Source organism: Phaenicophaeus curvirostris, chromosome 3 (genome assembly GCF_032191515.1).
Source record: "Phaenicophaeus curvirostris isolate KB17595 chromosome 3, BPBGC_Pcur_1.0, whole genome shotgun sequence".
NCBI classification, from domain to species: domain Eukaryota; kingdom Metazoa; phylum Chordata; class Aves; order Cuculiformes; family Cuculidae; genus Phaenicophaeus; species Phaenicophaeus curvirostris.
Window position 1 is genome coordinate 31,706,941 of NC_091394.1, and position 15,334 is coordinate 31,722,274.

The following is a 15,334-nucleotide window of genomic DNA, read 5'->3' on the forward strand; positions in this document are numbered from 1 at the left end:
AACCTTTCAACAAAGTCCCAATTTGCCTTAAAAAGTGAGGAATAGAGAGAATCAAGCAAAACACTGTTTGTAACCTGTAGCCTGCATAGGATGCTGGTCTGTCAACATTGATTTTTGGCATACAAATAGAAGTTAAATATCCCCTTTTAATTTTATAAATGTTAGGTTAAAAACTGTCATGAATCACTGCTGCTTTTCCAAAACATCCAGCGCTGCCCAGGAGCCAGACAGCCACAGAAAATGACAACATCCACAGAAGTCTTAACAGACTTGGCAACCATCACCACTATAACAAGACAGATGCACAAATAGCAGAATTGCGTTTGTTCACACAATCGATTAAATTAACAACCTTACCACAGAAACTTTTTTCATTAATACACATTTGCAGGAAATAAATTGTTTGCAAGCCACACATTGGCACTCACTTACCCTGACTCAAAATAAACTTAAAAACACTAGTTATTAAAAAAAAAAAAAGGAAAAATAATCATACACAAGAAAGGAAAATGAAGGAAAGAGATTCAAGAACTTGTAATGACAATCCCATCCCCCATATCTGACAAATTAAAAAAAACCTCACTCGCTTTCGGAGAAAGAAAGGAAGAAGGGAAATCAGAACTCAGACTTTCAAAGTCTTTCCATTTGTGAATGCACCTGCCTAGATCTAAAGCTGTACTTGCTAATGCCTGTGGGAATAGATGACCAAGCGAGCAAACAACGTAAAAAATACTTTCCACTCCAAGTAGCTTGGATGCCTTGGTTCTGATCTCTCTGTTCATAGTTCAATGAATAATGAAGGGTACAAGCCCACACATTTGTAACTGTCTCAATTAAAATGGAAGCTGCGTGCAGGTCTAGCCAAAAATCCCATTTTTTGAGGCTGCTTGCAAATGAATTTTACTCCCAGTTTAATGCAGGTGTCTTTGGCTCACAAGAGCAGAACTGAGTCTCTTGCAAGGACTGAGCTATGCAATAGTTCAGTGGCAAAAAGGTACCTCCTGCTCACACTTCACTAGATGCCCACTCCTAAAAATTACACTAGAAACTACATGGGAACTACAGGAAGTCATCTTGCTACTTGCAAGCTACTCATTTTTGGTAAACTCCAGTTTGCATAATTCACTAGAGCAAAGCACACATTCAAACATGTATAAAGGAGAATTTGTTCCCTGGGTGAAGGCAGAATAACGCTGGACAGCACCTAAATGTGGCAATGAAAGAGTTAAACACATGGGAGCTGGGGCACATGGAAAATGAGAGCCACATTTAAAACTCTCCTGAGAATGAAATGCAAAAGTAGCTGTCTCTGTCGCATGTTTTGTGTCTCCAGGGGTTTCTACAGGAACACTGTACAGTGCAAGATCATCTCTCTCATGCTAATATTTTCGAGAGATCCTCATCATTTTCCCTCCACCAACAATCTTCTTCAGGAGATGGGAAGACTTCCACAATTTGCTGTCAAAACCCAACTCTGTATCATGTTATAAGCATATTATGCGAGGACACATGGTTTGTCCCTGTAGATCCCTCAGTTAGAGCCTGGTGGGACAGGCCTACATGAATCAAATCAGAACTGCTAGTTACATATGGCATTGAATAAAATGAGATACAAAGTTAGGAACAGCAGTACAGCACCATGGTTGCAGCACAATTATCTCATGTGATTTGGATAAAAACTGCCCTTGATAAGTGCTAAGCGGTCAAAAGGAAGACAATGCAACAGTGCATTTTTCATTTGGAAACTGTTGTTTTCCTTTAGGGTAGGGGGAAGCCTCTTCTAAAACTTAAGAGATTTTCCTAATTTACAAGGGATTATGTTTTAAACATGTTTTTTGTCTCAGCAATGCTGTAGCACATGTATTTGAGATAACAGGAGATAAGCGATAGGAAGTGATAACACTAGTAATTCAGGCTTCACATAGCAGGCTGCACTGAATTTGAAGTCTTTTCATATAAAAACAGGAAAGGGACTGAAACACGTTGACAAAATCAGAGCCATCCCACTTACTGTGAAGTCAACGAACTGAAATATAATATGAATAAGGTGCATCTAGCATGCTTGAAGCTTTCTACAGGACCATTAACTTTATTCTAGCAGAGTTATTAGTTAGTTAAATCCCTGAGATTCCTTAGGAAACTTCCAAACATTCCTGGCAGTCTACAAACTAACAAGAGCTGGGAGGGACAGGAGAGGGCAAAAAAAGACCCACACCCCATCGTGTCTAAGCTTCTTGCTTTGCCTTTACGATGAGAGTCTCATTGCAAGAACATAGTCGAGACTTCAGCAACGACTGAAGTGGCCATGAGATCTGGCTACTTAGGCATGACTGATCATACTTTCAGGTTGGTGGTGGGAGTTTTATTGTTTGAATGCCAGAATTACCCTCTTAGCAGAGGCTGTGTCAAACCAGAAATTCAGTGAGTTATCTGTGGGAATGTAAATGGGGCTTTTCCCCTTCTTACAGAGGAGGAATCCCCAGGAATCATCACTTACATCAGCTTCCTCTGACAGACTACTACTGAGAGCCTTGAGTATTGGCAGTCTGTCAGTCAGCTAAGTTTTACAGCTAATTAAGCCCTAAACCAGACTGTCCTATGGAAAAATGTATTTCAGAAGAATAAAAAAATTGGATTCACCACCTACCCCGTCACAATGATGAGTCAGCAATGATAAATAGGAGAGCAACATGCAACATCCTCTTCTGCGACCTATCGAAAGATGATTGTGCTGCAGATTATTGAACTCACCTGGAAGAATTTGGCAAAGAGAGGGGAAGTCTCAAGAAGCCTGTATGCAGGAGAAAAAAGCAGTCTAAATATGAAAATGAGTTTGTCTTGTACTTTTACTTCACCTTCCAGAGACTATTATTTAATTTCAAGAAATACACAAGCAGATCAGGTGTTAACATTTACTTTTATTTATAAAAAAATTGTCGAACGTATTAAATACAAACATTTGGAAAAAGCAATCAAGGCTTCACTAAGATGCCCAGGAAGAGGAAGACAGAGAATCAGGAAGCTTACCAGATTTAGAGTTTTTAAACTAGCAGAAGTAATTACTATAATTTTTCACTGACTTCTTTATAGACAGTGGCCATTATAGCAACCAATCTTATTACTGTCCTTTTTAAAAAACAGAGATATGATTTGCCATATCTTCCCACTCAACCACAAAATGTAAGGAAGCAACTCTTTCCAGGTTAAAAATCAGTGTAATAAATACTAATGCATTTACCCATTACCTACATTGTTTTACACTAAACATTGGCTTATAATCACACGTGGATATCAAGTTTAGCCCCAAAAATCGATTATACATTTCAAATCTGGATATCCAGTAAGGTGTTATAAACTTTATACATTTTCCAGTGAACATCAAAAGGAGGACAATGTTTTGAGGCACAGAAACAAAGTAACTGAATGCAGCTCTTACACTATAAAGGCCAACTACTAAGAGGTGGACGGAGGTCTAAGTCGTGTTCCAGATAGCTGGAAGTCCTACAAACTGCCACTGAAAGGCTGGTTGGAAGACAAATCATGTCACGTTCTCGGTCTGTGTTAGCTTCTCTCCCTTTCTAAAAGGCCAAAAGCGAGAACTGTAGCTATCCTCTCTTCTGCACCTTGTGGTTATAAAAGAGTAAACTATCATTCTGCTCGCTACATGGGCAAACAAGATTCAAGTTTTCTTCAACTCCTGCAGCAATTTTACCACTTTAAATGCAGTATGCAGTACATACAGGCCACTAAACAAGATGTAGAAGCAAATGACTACAGAGAATACCTATTCTGTCTTAAAAAGAGAGAAGCACTTCCACTTGCTGACAATATGGCATGCCCTCCATCTTCCTGCTTTACCCTGTATCTGCTTTCGAGCTGCAGCATAGTGCACATTGACGTGGCTATATGGCCCTAAAGCCAAACTCCGTTCTAAAAAAAATCCTATTTGTGGAAATGACTCTTTGGGGATAACCAAACTCTTAAAAAATCCAATACGGAATAATCTTGGGACACACAATTATTAACAAGTATCTCCCATTCTGACCCTATATTTGTCAGAAGAGACAAAAAAGAACTATCAACCTACCAGCACTCACAGGGTTACTACTGCAAGGATGAGAGTGCCAGAAGTGTTATGGGATAGATAGTGCTGGCAGTCAGCTACAGGACGGACTGACTGGCTACCTCCAAAAGCACTGGAAAATGCTTCTGAAAGAGTTGCCCTTTGCAGACGGACTGAGGTTGCACTACGTATCCTTGTATGAGTAGAGGGCTGAACAAATGGACCAGCATCCTGAACACATGTCAGACCCTGTTACAGAGGAAAATGTTTTCCAATTACCAAATCTGCCCTCCGAGCACAGAGGGGAGTTGCCAACATGGGCGCTGCCGTGCTGGAATTTCTAAATAGCCAATTATTTGCAAACCAACATATTTGGGAAAAGTCAAATACTTCAGTTACCAGGCAAACACAGAGCGGTTGCTGGATATCCCAAAGAGGTGGTGGTTCATTTAGCAACAAGCTTGAAAACAAAGTCAATTCCAGCATCTTTCCCAAATCCCACAACATCCCTTTCTGCACACAATTATTCTGCTCTTGCTGTGTTCAATATATTTAAAGCACTTAGAGCAATGAGAGCCCTGACGCAGGCCTGGACTCAGATTAAATGGTCAGGCCAGTTCCATCCCATTCCCTTTTTTCTTTTTTGGCAAATATTAACATGCAAGATCTGTATTTCATGAGCCATAATATGTATTTCTTGAAAATACTTAACAACAGATATTTAACAGCCAGAGCTTATTTGACCCCAAAAGTCTTGCTCCCATCCAAAGAATTCACTGCCACCCAAAGCAAGCAGGAAATCACATGAAGAGGAATTTTATGAAGGGATAGGAGGTCACAGTACCAAAGAAACTGAAAGAGACAACAGTCTATTTAGTCTACTGACTACTTCTTGACAGGTTTGGTTTTGTTTCTCTTTTTTTAAATATTCTGGCTGTTTGGGAGGTATTTTTTATTTTCTGGAATCTTCAAGAAAAATAGGCTTTTCATCCTTTGATTCAAAGACAAGAAACCATGATCTTAACATCAGTGCCAGCCTCCATCACACAATCAGAAATTAACACACTGTCCAGTCTTCCTGGTGACATATTTGAAGTTACACTCTTAGAATACACTTGACTCAGACAATGGCTCCATTCCAGCAATGCACAATGTTACCAAGAGCAGAGTACGACCCCTAACTTTAACCTAGTTTAAAATATATTTTACAAATACATTCCTATAAATCTGATCACAGCAAAATATATAGTGGTTTTAAAATGGCAGAAAGTTGAATCCAAACAACTCAATTTTTAAACCAGTGAGAAATATGGGCAATTTTAAAAGAAAACAAAAACTTCTCAAATACAGACATTTGTGAAATATACATGCACACACACACTCTCGCGCACACACACATCCACTTACTTCACTCAGTGTCAGATTAAGATTACACAAGGCAATTTTCAAGGTTGCATTTACAACCACAATGACAAGAACAGCATTTTTGAGGTAGCTGAAGTCAAAGAGCAAACCACAGCACAAGCAAAGAAACAGGTGCTCGCGCTCACACGGAGCCCACTCTTTGGAGACACGTTATCATGTGCGCAGGGGTGTGTGTTGAAGAGGCACGTGTTCCACAGGGAATGAAGTTCAGCGGCACTAGAGACCTGATAACTATTCTCCAGACAAGCTTATGTTGGGAGACCAGATGCACAATAAGGGGACCACGGCTTAAATCACTGCACATCAGCTGAGCTGTGGCAATAGTCTCGGTGCTCTTGGTCTGTGGCAGTTCTACCAACAGCTCTGTCTCACGTGCACTGAAGCAAGCACAACTGTGGCAGTTGAAGATATTACTCAGAGCTGTCTGCCCCATTTCTCTCCTAGATGCTACTGTTGGTAGAAAGGAACACGTACCCATATCTCACCTGCTCCAATTTGCAGCCTAGCATTCAAGTTCAAACCCACCTCCACACCACTACTTGCCAGTGGGCTGTGAACAAGAGCAGCAGAGACACAGACTTGAGTTCCCTTCTTCAGACGCAAAAACATCTTTGCCACATGAATAGTGCAGAGATGTCAAACTGCCACAGCTTGAATCACCAGACTTCATCTCTCAGAGCCCTTTGCTAGCTTACAATGAAAGGAGTTGAGCTAACCTCACAGCAAATGCCAAGCAATGTGGGCAAAAGGGGATAATAGCTGTGGCTGGCTGGCAAACTGCCTCAGCCACAGTAACTGGAATCAAGTCTCTGGGCATACAGAGTGCTTGATCCTGCCCAAATTATAAACTGTGTGAAACACACTCATACGCACATACATAATGTAGTATTTTTATCAAGAAGCTTTCTACAAATCAACTGTATGATTACTGCTGAGAGTCTTGAAGATGGGATGGAAATTATGGCAAGATGTTTTTCAAAGGTAGAAAGAAAAAAAAATCAGCCTCCTACGATTAGGTCTCTGTTGTGTAGTTGCTGTATGAGAGAGATGGCACAGATGAGAAGTTGTTATTCCACTGTCTTCCTCCGGTATTCTGCTGTAATTCTGCCTGTTCTTTATATTTGCTCAGAAGATTTTTGGCTTCTTGCAGATCCTGAGAAGAGTTCTCCCCATATTCTTCTTTCAGCCACTGCCTGAACTGCAGAAATGGAACAAATATATACAGTATGCTGAAACAATAACATGAGACTGATGCAGAAGTAATACTCCTTCCTGTCCTACAGAATTTCAAGAGCCTTTAAAAACACAAGCAGTTTAAAGAGAAGTGCTCTACATATTGCATGTTCTTCAGCAGTAGCACAGAATACATGGGCACAGGAACACGCATTTGAAATCACCTGGATATCCTACATCCCCTAAAATCACACACTTGCATAACAGGCTGGCCAACTGGAGTCATACAGAGTAAGGAACATCCAGGCAAGGGCATCCTGGACTTAAAAGCACCCTCATCTCACTGCAAGAAGGTTGAAAGTCAGAAAGTGAACCACTCATATGAGTTTTTCATCCTGAACTCACAAACACATGTAGTGAAAAAATGCACTGTAGATATCAGGAAACGTTATCTTCTAGGAAGAAAAAGACTAGGAGCTTTAAAAGTTATAGAATAAGACCCTATATGTTACTATGCAAATGACTGAACAGAGCACACGGTGACCAATGTACCAGGTCCAGCTGAAGGTGAATCCAACTCTGTACCCTGAATCAGGCAATGGCAGGGCAATAATGCTGGGAACTTTTCTCTGCTCGTTTCCTCAATTTCCAGCAATTTTCAGCTCACTTATCTTTGCGTTTGATAGCAACAAATGATTTTTTCTGCCATGAGATCACTTTCTGAATCCCCAGATTTTTACAAGATATCTTCATGCCAACAAGCTCCATAAGTACATATTGTATAACCTCCCCTCTTTTTCCTTGATTGAGTCCCACCAATTGATAACTCCTTCTCACATTACAGGGAAGAGCAGATATCAGACCTGTTTCTCTATTCTGCTCAACTTTATAGACCTTTATCTCATCCTTCTCTGTCATTTCTTTGCCAGTTGGAGAACCGGAGTCCGCTTAGTCATTCCTGACAATCCCGTTGCTCTCCTCTGCAGAAGCAGCAAGTGGACACTGACCCAAACTGTTCAGTCCCAGTGGGGATAATATTCTAGTGATAATTTTTCAAGCCTTAACTTTTATAGCTTTGTCCTGTTTGGAGCTCATGGATAGCTTTATCCATAAGATCATTTACTAGGACACTGGGAGACAAGACCTCAATATAGTTAGTTCTTCCTGTTTCTAAAAGATATTAAGGTCCTGAGTCAATTCTGAAGCCACAGGCTACCATGTGGAAATCCAGAATTGGTGCAAACTGTGTAATGACTTTAGTGACTAAACTCCTTTCTGTAAGAAAAAGATCTAAAGGACTCATATTCCAGAAAACCCACAGGACACCACCCTATAGTGGCACAGCAAAACACCCATGCTGCTGAAATCAGAAAAAAGTTCACGCCCTTGGCAGATGGCATTATTCCACTGATATCAGGTGTGTAAACAGACACCTGCTAAGGATGTGGTTGCTGTTAAGAGACAGTAGGAAACTACAGCCCAGCCAGTGACTACAGGTGGATACTTCTTTTTGCAACCTTCTGCCTCCCCCTCAGTGAAAAAAAGGCCGAATGTGTCGTCCATGGTGGATGAAAAAAAGAGAGACGTTACTGTCTTTATCAGGCTATTTGCATATAGCCTTAATTGTCATTGCTGTTAGCCCAGACCAATTAGAGTAGAAATGACTGTAAGGGAGGAAGGAGACAAGTCTGGAAAGTCCCCCTCTGACTTCTGTCTCTTAAAAATCAGTTACTCTATCATTTACACTAGTTCCAAAGGATCCAGGAAACATTCAGTTACATATTAAAAACACGCAAATATTTACAGTTGCAAACTGCATCATGCAAAACAAATGGTAATTTCTAAACTTCGAGCCTTCTGCAGCAGGATGAACTAAAAGAAACATCTTTGCTTCATGTATTTTGCTTTCCGATTTTGGTTTGCTTCTGTTGTTGTTGTTGATTTTTAATACACGCAACAGGCACACAAGCCCAGAGAACAGCAACATGCTGAGCAATGGAAAATGGAGGGGACAGCCAGAGTAGGTGAACAAAAGTGGAAGTCACCCATCACCCACGGACAGCAGGTCTATTGCGTGGGATGGTTCTTTTTAGGGGTAAGAAACTCATTTTTGTTTTGTGAAAACCACTTTGCAGTCCTACTGTTCCCTCAGTTCTCCAAGTCCTATAAACCCATCAAAGGCTAAGATGAAAAAAAGGGTAAGATTTGAGGCTGTTCTACACACAAGAAGATGTACTGAATCTCAGCCACAGAAGGTGGGGGGAGAATATGACATGTAAGTCATAATGAGTACCTAATTTAGCTCCTGGATAGCAAATATTTCCGACTATGATTTCTTTGCTGCTGAAACCTACTGGTTTTATGCAATTGGTACCTATAGGTTGGTCCTTCTGCTGCATTCTGAGCAACTCACTCTTTAGTTTTTACTCCTCTAAAGGTGTCAGTCTTGTATTGTTTCTTGGCACACATGAAGCAATCACTGGACTGAGAACACAGCTGGGCAGGAGGTATGTTTAGATGTGCTTTGTCTCTTCTCTCATCTAGCATTTCCTGATATCTTCAGTGCTATTCACATCTCCCCAATGGAACAGGCTTGGCCAAGAAGTCAATTCCTCAAACCAAAATCAGGGAATCAGATAAACCACTCAAGTCTCAAAATAGTGAGAAACAGCATACGATCTGAGATTTGGAGTTGTGTTTCACAGTTCATTTGCCTGTAGTTCACTTACCTGATCAACATCATGTTTTTCAAAGTCCTGTAGCTGCCTCTGGAAGCCCATGTTAGGATTGGCACAGGATCTCGCTGCACGGACAACAGACAGTGCATCTTCCCAACCAAAGTCTGTGATGGTCATGATGTAAGCAACCACCAACGTTACACTCCTCGAGACACCTGCAAGACTGCATGGAAAAGGGGGTGCAATAAATTGAAGTCATGCTGTATTTCATCTACAGTAGTTAAAAGCATCACTTCCCAACATCACAGCAGACTGCTGTATTGTTTGCCACCAGGAAGCAATATTACAATATTTAAGTTAAAAGGTTTTGGTGCTGCTTTTTCAAATGCATCAGAACAAATCTATGACAAGATCAAGAAAGTGGGTTCTGAGTGTCAATTCACGAGAGACTGGGAAGGATGGAATAAGTATTAAGTTGTCACAAAACCAAGAGACAGTGTACACATTCTAAGTTTTGGGTTTTAATAAGCTAGAAATAAGTCACCCATTTTCTTCTGCCTATATAGATCAGAGCAGCGAAAAAAAGACTGTTCCCTCTCCACCACTAATAAAGGCTTCAATTTCATCACGCTGAAATGAATTTTAACGGAACTGTTAAAGTACGTATGTCTGATTACTTGAGCTCTTTTCCTCTTTCTGCTGTCCATGCAGAACTTCAACTCTCAAGACTCCGGTTTCCCCATGTGCAACACTGGGATAAAGACAGAATCATTCACTATTACTGGTTTGACAGCACTGAACAAAAACCTCCTGACTGTTACTGTTGTGAGTATAACGTATATGTTTGAGTTACATTCATACTAGACTTTTTCACTTGGCATTTTGAGAACATTTTATGCTTTTGAAATGCTTTATGAATTTAAATATGTGTTTTTTAAAACTCTATCACAATTCAAACAAACATAGCAACAGACCAAATGACTCATTTATGCTCAGGGTCCATGTACAAGCCCAGTGTTCAAACCATGAGATGATTCTGATTCCACGTATAGACATATGCTATTTGGACACAGAGCACAAAGAATACCAGAAATAGCAGATAGAAGGAAAAAAACAGGGTGGGATACCCTTTTCTATTCTCTACATTCCCAGGAGCATCTCTCCAATCAGAGACCTGCTATTAACAGATGTGATGTTTAAATGCTTCAGCAGTTTAAAGAAAACAAGTGGAAAACAAAATAAATTTCCGTTTGGAGGATTTTTTTAAAAAAACTCTGAAGTCACCAGAATAGCCATTATAGAAACTAATCAAATTATAAGGATTATGGAAATCATCTTTCAAAATACAGTGGGAAAATAATGGGAAATAAATAATACATCTCTAGTTAAATCAATGCTATGAAAAGGTTTGATAAGAAGAGAAGGTCACAAAGAATTTCTTGGGTTCCCTTTATCTCCTGGCAGCTGCCCACCCTAGTGACTCAAAAGCCCTAGCATGAGGCGTAAGTAACATTTGCAAGGCTTCTGGGGCTCTTCAAATACAGGGGCACTTCAGTCCAAGAGGATATTGCTATACAATGGAGATGAACGCAAACTTATTAAAATGATCAACATCCAAATCAAGGTATAGAATCCCTTAAGAAATTTTTTTAGCAAGTGGTATACATACCAATGAACTAGGCAGCCTTCACCTGCAAGCCGGCACTCATGGATAAACTTGATGCTCTCTCTGAAATGCCTTGCCCTGAAAACAGAAGCAGAAGGGGAATAAAGAAAGCGCTCAATTTAGTAAAATCACTACTTAGAAAGAGAGAAATGTATCCGAAAGCTCATTTAATGCTGTTTCAAGAATTTAGAACTGAATACACATCTTACAAGGTGCAATGTAGCATCTGCCAATGAAATGTAATACTCACTGGCATAGTTATTCTCTAATTTACCTGGAGAAGAAACTGGTATCTTGGGTACTACAGTGTGATAAACATTAACAAATGCTTTATTCTTATACTGTTAGGTTTGTATTTCAGCTTGGGTTTTATTCCTCTTTAAACTAGTAACTTGACCTTGCGTATGCTCAGGTGGCAGCTGAAACTGCCACCAGCATAACTACAGGAATAGTTCTCAATGTATACTGCCTCTCACAAAGATGCATCCACTACCTGCTACCCAAACTTAAGCTTAAGTTTGACTTCACCTCCTCCTTCAAGTCATGTGCTAGGATACGTATAAATGTTATGATTGTCTTCTTTGAAACATTAAATCCTCTCCTTTTGTCCATGCTATGAAAAAAATCTCACGTCAAGCCCTGGCTTCTTCAGCTCCTTCCAGTCTTCTCCTCTCAGGGTGCAGTACCCCTTCTGCCTGCCCTTATTCAGGGTGTCAGCCAACCCCTGCCTACAGCCTACCTTTTTTAAAGCGGTGTAGGAGGAAACCTGGAGAAGACAAAGACTGTCTACAGACCTTGAGGTCTGTACTCTCATTGTCCTTTATGTATGTCCTTTTCATTATAAGAGGGGTAAGTCTGAAGGAAAGTGACTGGGCAGCTGTCATTATCTCAGCAAATCTGCAGCATCACCTCTTTACATCCCAGCCCCAAGTTGCTCACTCTGTCTCTCTGCCTTTCAGACTCCAAAGCCTTTGGGGCTGCCTGCAATTTATCACAGGGGCAAGACACAAGTTTATTGAGGCCTTTGAGTGCTCTCACAATTTCAGCTCTCAAGCAGTAAAAATGTGTGCAACATACAGACAGAGGAGAGTGCTTTTTAAGGTGCAGTCAGTACCAAGTTTACTGGCAAAGACAAACCTGAAAGCACACAGCACTCAACACCCATGAAACACAGCGTCCTGCATTCAAGACATTTCCCCTCTCAGGGTGAATATTATACCACAAGGTTAAAAGAAAAAAACCTCAGACCAGCACCAGCAGCCACACAAAAATCAGGAATACCCACAGAAAAGGAAGCTTTCCTTCCTGCCCAACAGTGCAGCTGATGATGGTATAACCACTCAGACCTAAAAGAGGACAACTGATGCAACAGAGTGGTAGACTCTGTGGAACATGCAAGCCAATACTGTCTAAGCAGATATATCCAAAAAGAGGAATCCCAAAGCTCAGGACTCCCTCTCCAAGGCAGTTCCTGTATCACTGGATACAATATGGAGAACACAGCTGGAGAAGACTTGAGTGACTTATCTGGAAAACCTCAAACCACAATGCAATACCGATCTTTAAGGGCACTCATGACAACTCAGGATTTTATGTTTGGGATGAGTGAAGAAGAGGATGGAAGCCGTATCAATGCATTTCTACTCAGACTGCCGCTCCTAAACATTTCCACTGTCTGAGTTCTAACAGCTCATGGCACTCAGGTCTGCCTGGGGCACACGAGCAGCTTCACATAAATGAACAGAGGGGACAAATGAGGTGTTGGGCTGTGTGTCCAAGAGGCATTGCTACTGCACAATGAAGGAGCGTTTATCCAAGATTGAATGGATTCAGTCAAATGAAACTTGCTTAGGGCTGGATTGAAAACACCCCCATCTTCTCATATAGCCATCTTTTCACTGCACTTCACTTTCTCTCTAGAAAATCCGGCCAACAGCACAGCTCCAAGCATCATTGAATACACTAGCAAAAATTTTGGTTAAACACTTCAGTGCTTTAGTTTGGAAAAATATCTGCAAATGAGCGTAACACCTTTGCAAGATACAAAACATAGCTAGCAGTGAACACTATTCACTCAGTTTTATTTGCCCTTCCTTATTGCTGACACTCAGTCTGCTAAAACTGTCAGGTACAAATTGTTTACAGGCGTACATGAAAATGAGAAGAGTAATCGCCAAGTTTCTGCTCTGCAGAACCACAACCCCTCCCCAACTTGAGTCAAAGAAAAGGAGAAATGTACTCCTCCACAATCCTACACTATTGGGGTCTCTGCTGGCTCCAGCAGATACAGTTGCCTAAACTAATTTTCAAAGTTATAGTACAAACCATATTTACATGAAAACTAAGACTAAGGACCAGTTAGGGGTATGGCAAGTGCCAGACGCAAAGAGCAGTTGCAAGTCTTACATTAACCGCAAAATTGTTGATTGTCATCTGTAACAGGAAAACATTTGACAAATGTGTTCATTTGCAGCCTATTGCAGCCGATTTGCTGGACTGAACAGTTACTTCAAGATCATTTATTACATGATATCTGTCTTTTACATCTATCACCTTAAAAGCTGAGTCCTGAACTGCATCATCTTCACAGGGAAAATACCCCAGGAAGAAGAATCAGTACATGCCCTTACCAGCATGTTCCAAAAGTTATGTAAACTTAGGCATTGACAAGCTGGATAATCCAAAACTAGGCTGAGGGCAGAGTCAGGATATCAGCTCTACATTCACTGCAAATCAGATTTCTACAAATATCATAAAGGTTAAAAAGAAAGCATCTGAATCAGATAAGAAGTATCTTGATGATTCTTTCCTTTGGCAATGTAAATGCAACAAAGATCCATCTCAAGGTCTTTTTTTAATAGATTATCTGGCTTCTGTATTATAACCACTAACAGCCTGACTGTTGGAGGTTGACAATTATCTGGAACAGCCCAGGAGGGGAAAATTAGATTTCTATAGAATTAGCTTTTTAGCATCAGGTTCTATAGGAGATGACATTTCTGGAGAAGTCAATGGCCCAAGGTAAAATTCTCACAATCCAAGGAAAACACTAATTTAATGCCTAGGAAGCACCTTGAGCCTCAAAAGCAACTGCTTGTTTCCTTCTCTTGGTAGAAGCAGAACACGGGAATAGAAGCCAGCTTTTGAGCCACTTTCGTGAACATTCACATGTTAACAGGGTAGTCCTGGCTGTATTTCCCTGGTGATTCATTACTCTGAGGATGGGAACTCCACTAAACAAGCTTACTAGGAGTAAACATGCATTACACACATTATATACCAGAAGTTTCCCTAGTGACTACTGAGCTGAAGTGAATTAAGAGCTGAGTCCCAAAATTCAGTGAGTAAAGTCTTTCAGCTGGACATTATCAACGTGCCAGCACTTGCAAAGTAGCAGCAAAGCTTCTGATAAACTTCCTTTTGGGAAAGACAGACAAGACTAAGGCACATGCTAATGCACATGGAAGACAGGGAGGTGATTCAAGACAGCCAGCACAGCTTCAACAAAGGCAAGTCCTGCCTCACCAACCTAGTGGCCTTCTATGAGTGAGTGACTACATTAGTGGACAAGGAAAGACCCACAGGTGTCATCTGGACTTCTGTAAGGCCTTTGACACAACCTCCCACAACATCCTTCTCTCTAAATTGGAGAGATATGGATTTGATAGATGGACTATTTGGTGAATAAGACATTGGTTGGATGGTCACACTCAGAGAGTAGTGGTCAACGGCTCAATGTCCAAATGGAGATCAGTAACAAGCAGTGTCTGGCAGGGGTCTCTTCTGGGACCAGTGCTGTTTAATATCTTCATCAATAACATAGATTATGGGATCAAGCGCACCCTCAGCAAGTTTGCAGATGACATCAAGCTAAGTGGTGAAGCTCACTCCCCTGAGGGACAGGATGCTATCCAAAGGGACCATGACAAGCTGGAGAAGTGGGCTTGTGAAAATCTTATGAGGTTCAACAAGGCAAAATGCAAGGTCCTGCATCTGGGTCAGAATAACCCTCGGTCTCCAACCTTATAGGCTGGGGCATGAAGAGATGGAGAGCAGCCCTGCGGAGGACTTGGGGTGCTGACTGACAGGAAGCTCAACAAAAGCCATCAGTGTGCACTTGCAGCCCAGAAGGCCAACTGTATCCCAGGCTACATCAAAAGAAGTGTGGCCAGCAGGTCAAGGGAGGCGATTCTGCCCCTCTACTCTGCTCATTAGACCACACCTGGAATACTGCATCCAGGTCTGGAGGTCTCAGCATAGGAAAGGCATGGACCTGTTGAAGTGGGTCCAGAGGAGAGCCACCAAAATTATCAAAGGTCTGGAACACCT

At 41.1% G+C, this 15,334-nt stretch overlaps 1 protein-coding gene across 1 annotated transcript in view; it reads right to left on the reverse strand.

The window, feature by feature from the left end:
• Nucleotides 1–2,886: 2,886 nt before the first annotated feature.
• Nucleotides 2,887–15,334, reverse strand: part of DUSP22 (dual specificity phosphatase 22) — a 47,592-nt gene continuing 35,144 nt past the window's right edge. The window contains exons 5-7 of the mRNA XM_069853602.1: nt 11,009–11,083; nt 9,391–9,562; nt 2,887–6,686 (exon numbers count right to left, since the gene is read on the reverse strand). Coding sequence (XP_069709703.1) covers nt 6,501–6,686; nt 9,391–9,562; nt 11,009–11,083 — 433 coding nt within the window. The 3' untranslated portion in view covers nt 2,887–6,500. The remainder of the gene's footprint in view (nt 6,687–9,390; nt 9,563–11,008; nt 11,084–15,334) is intronic.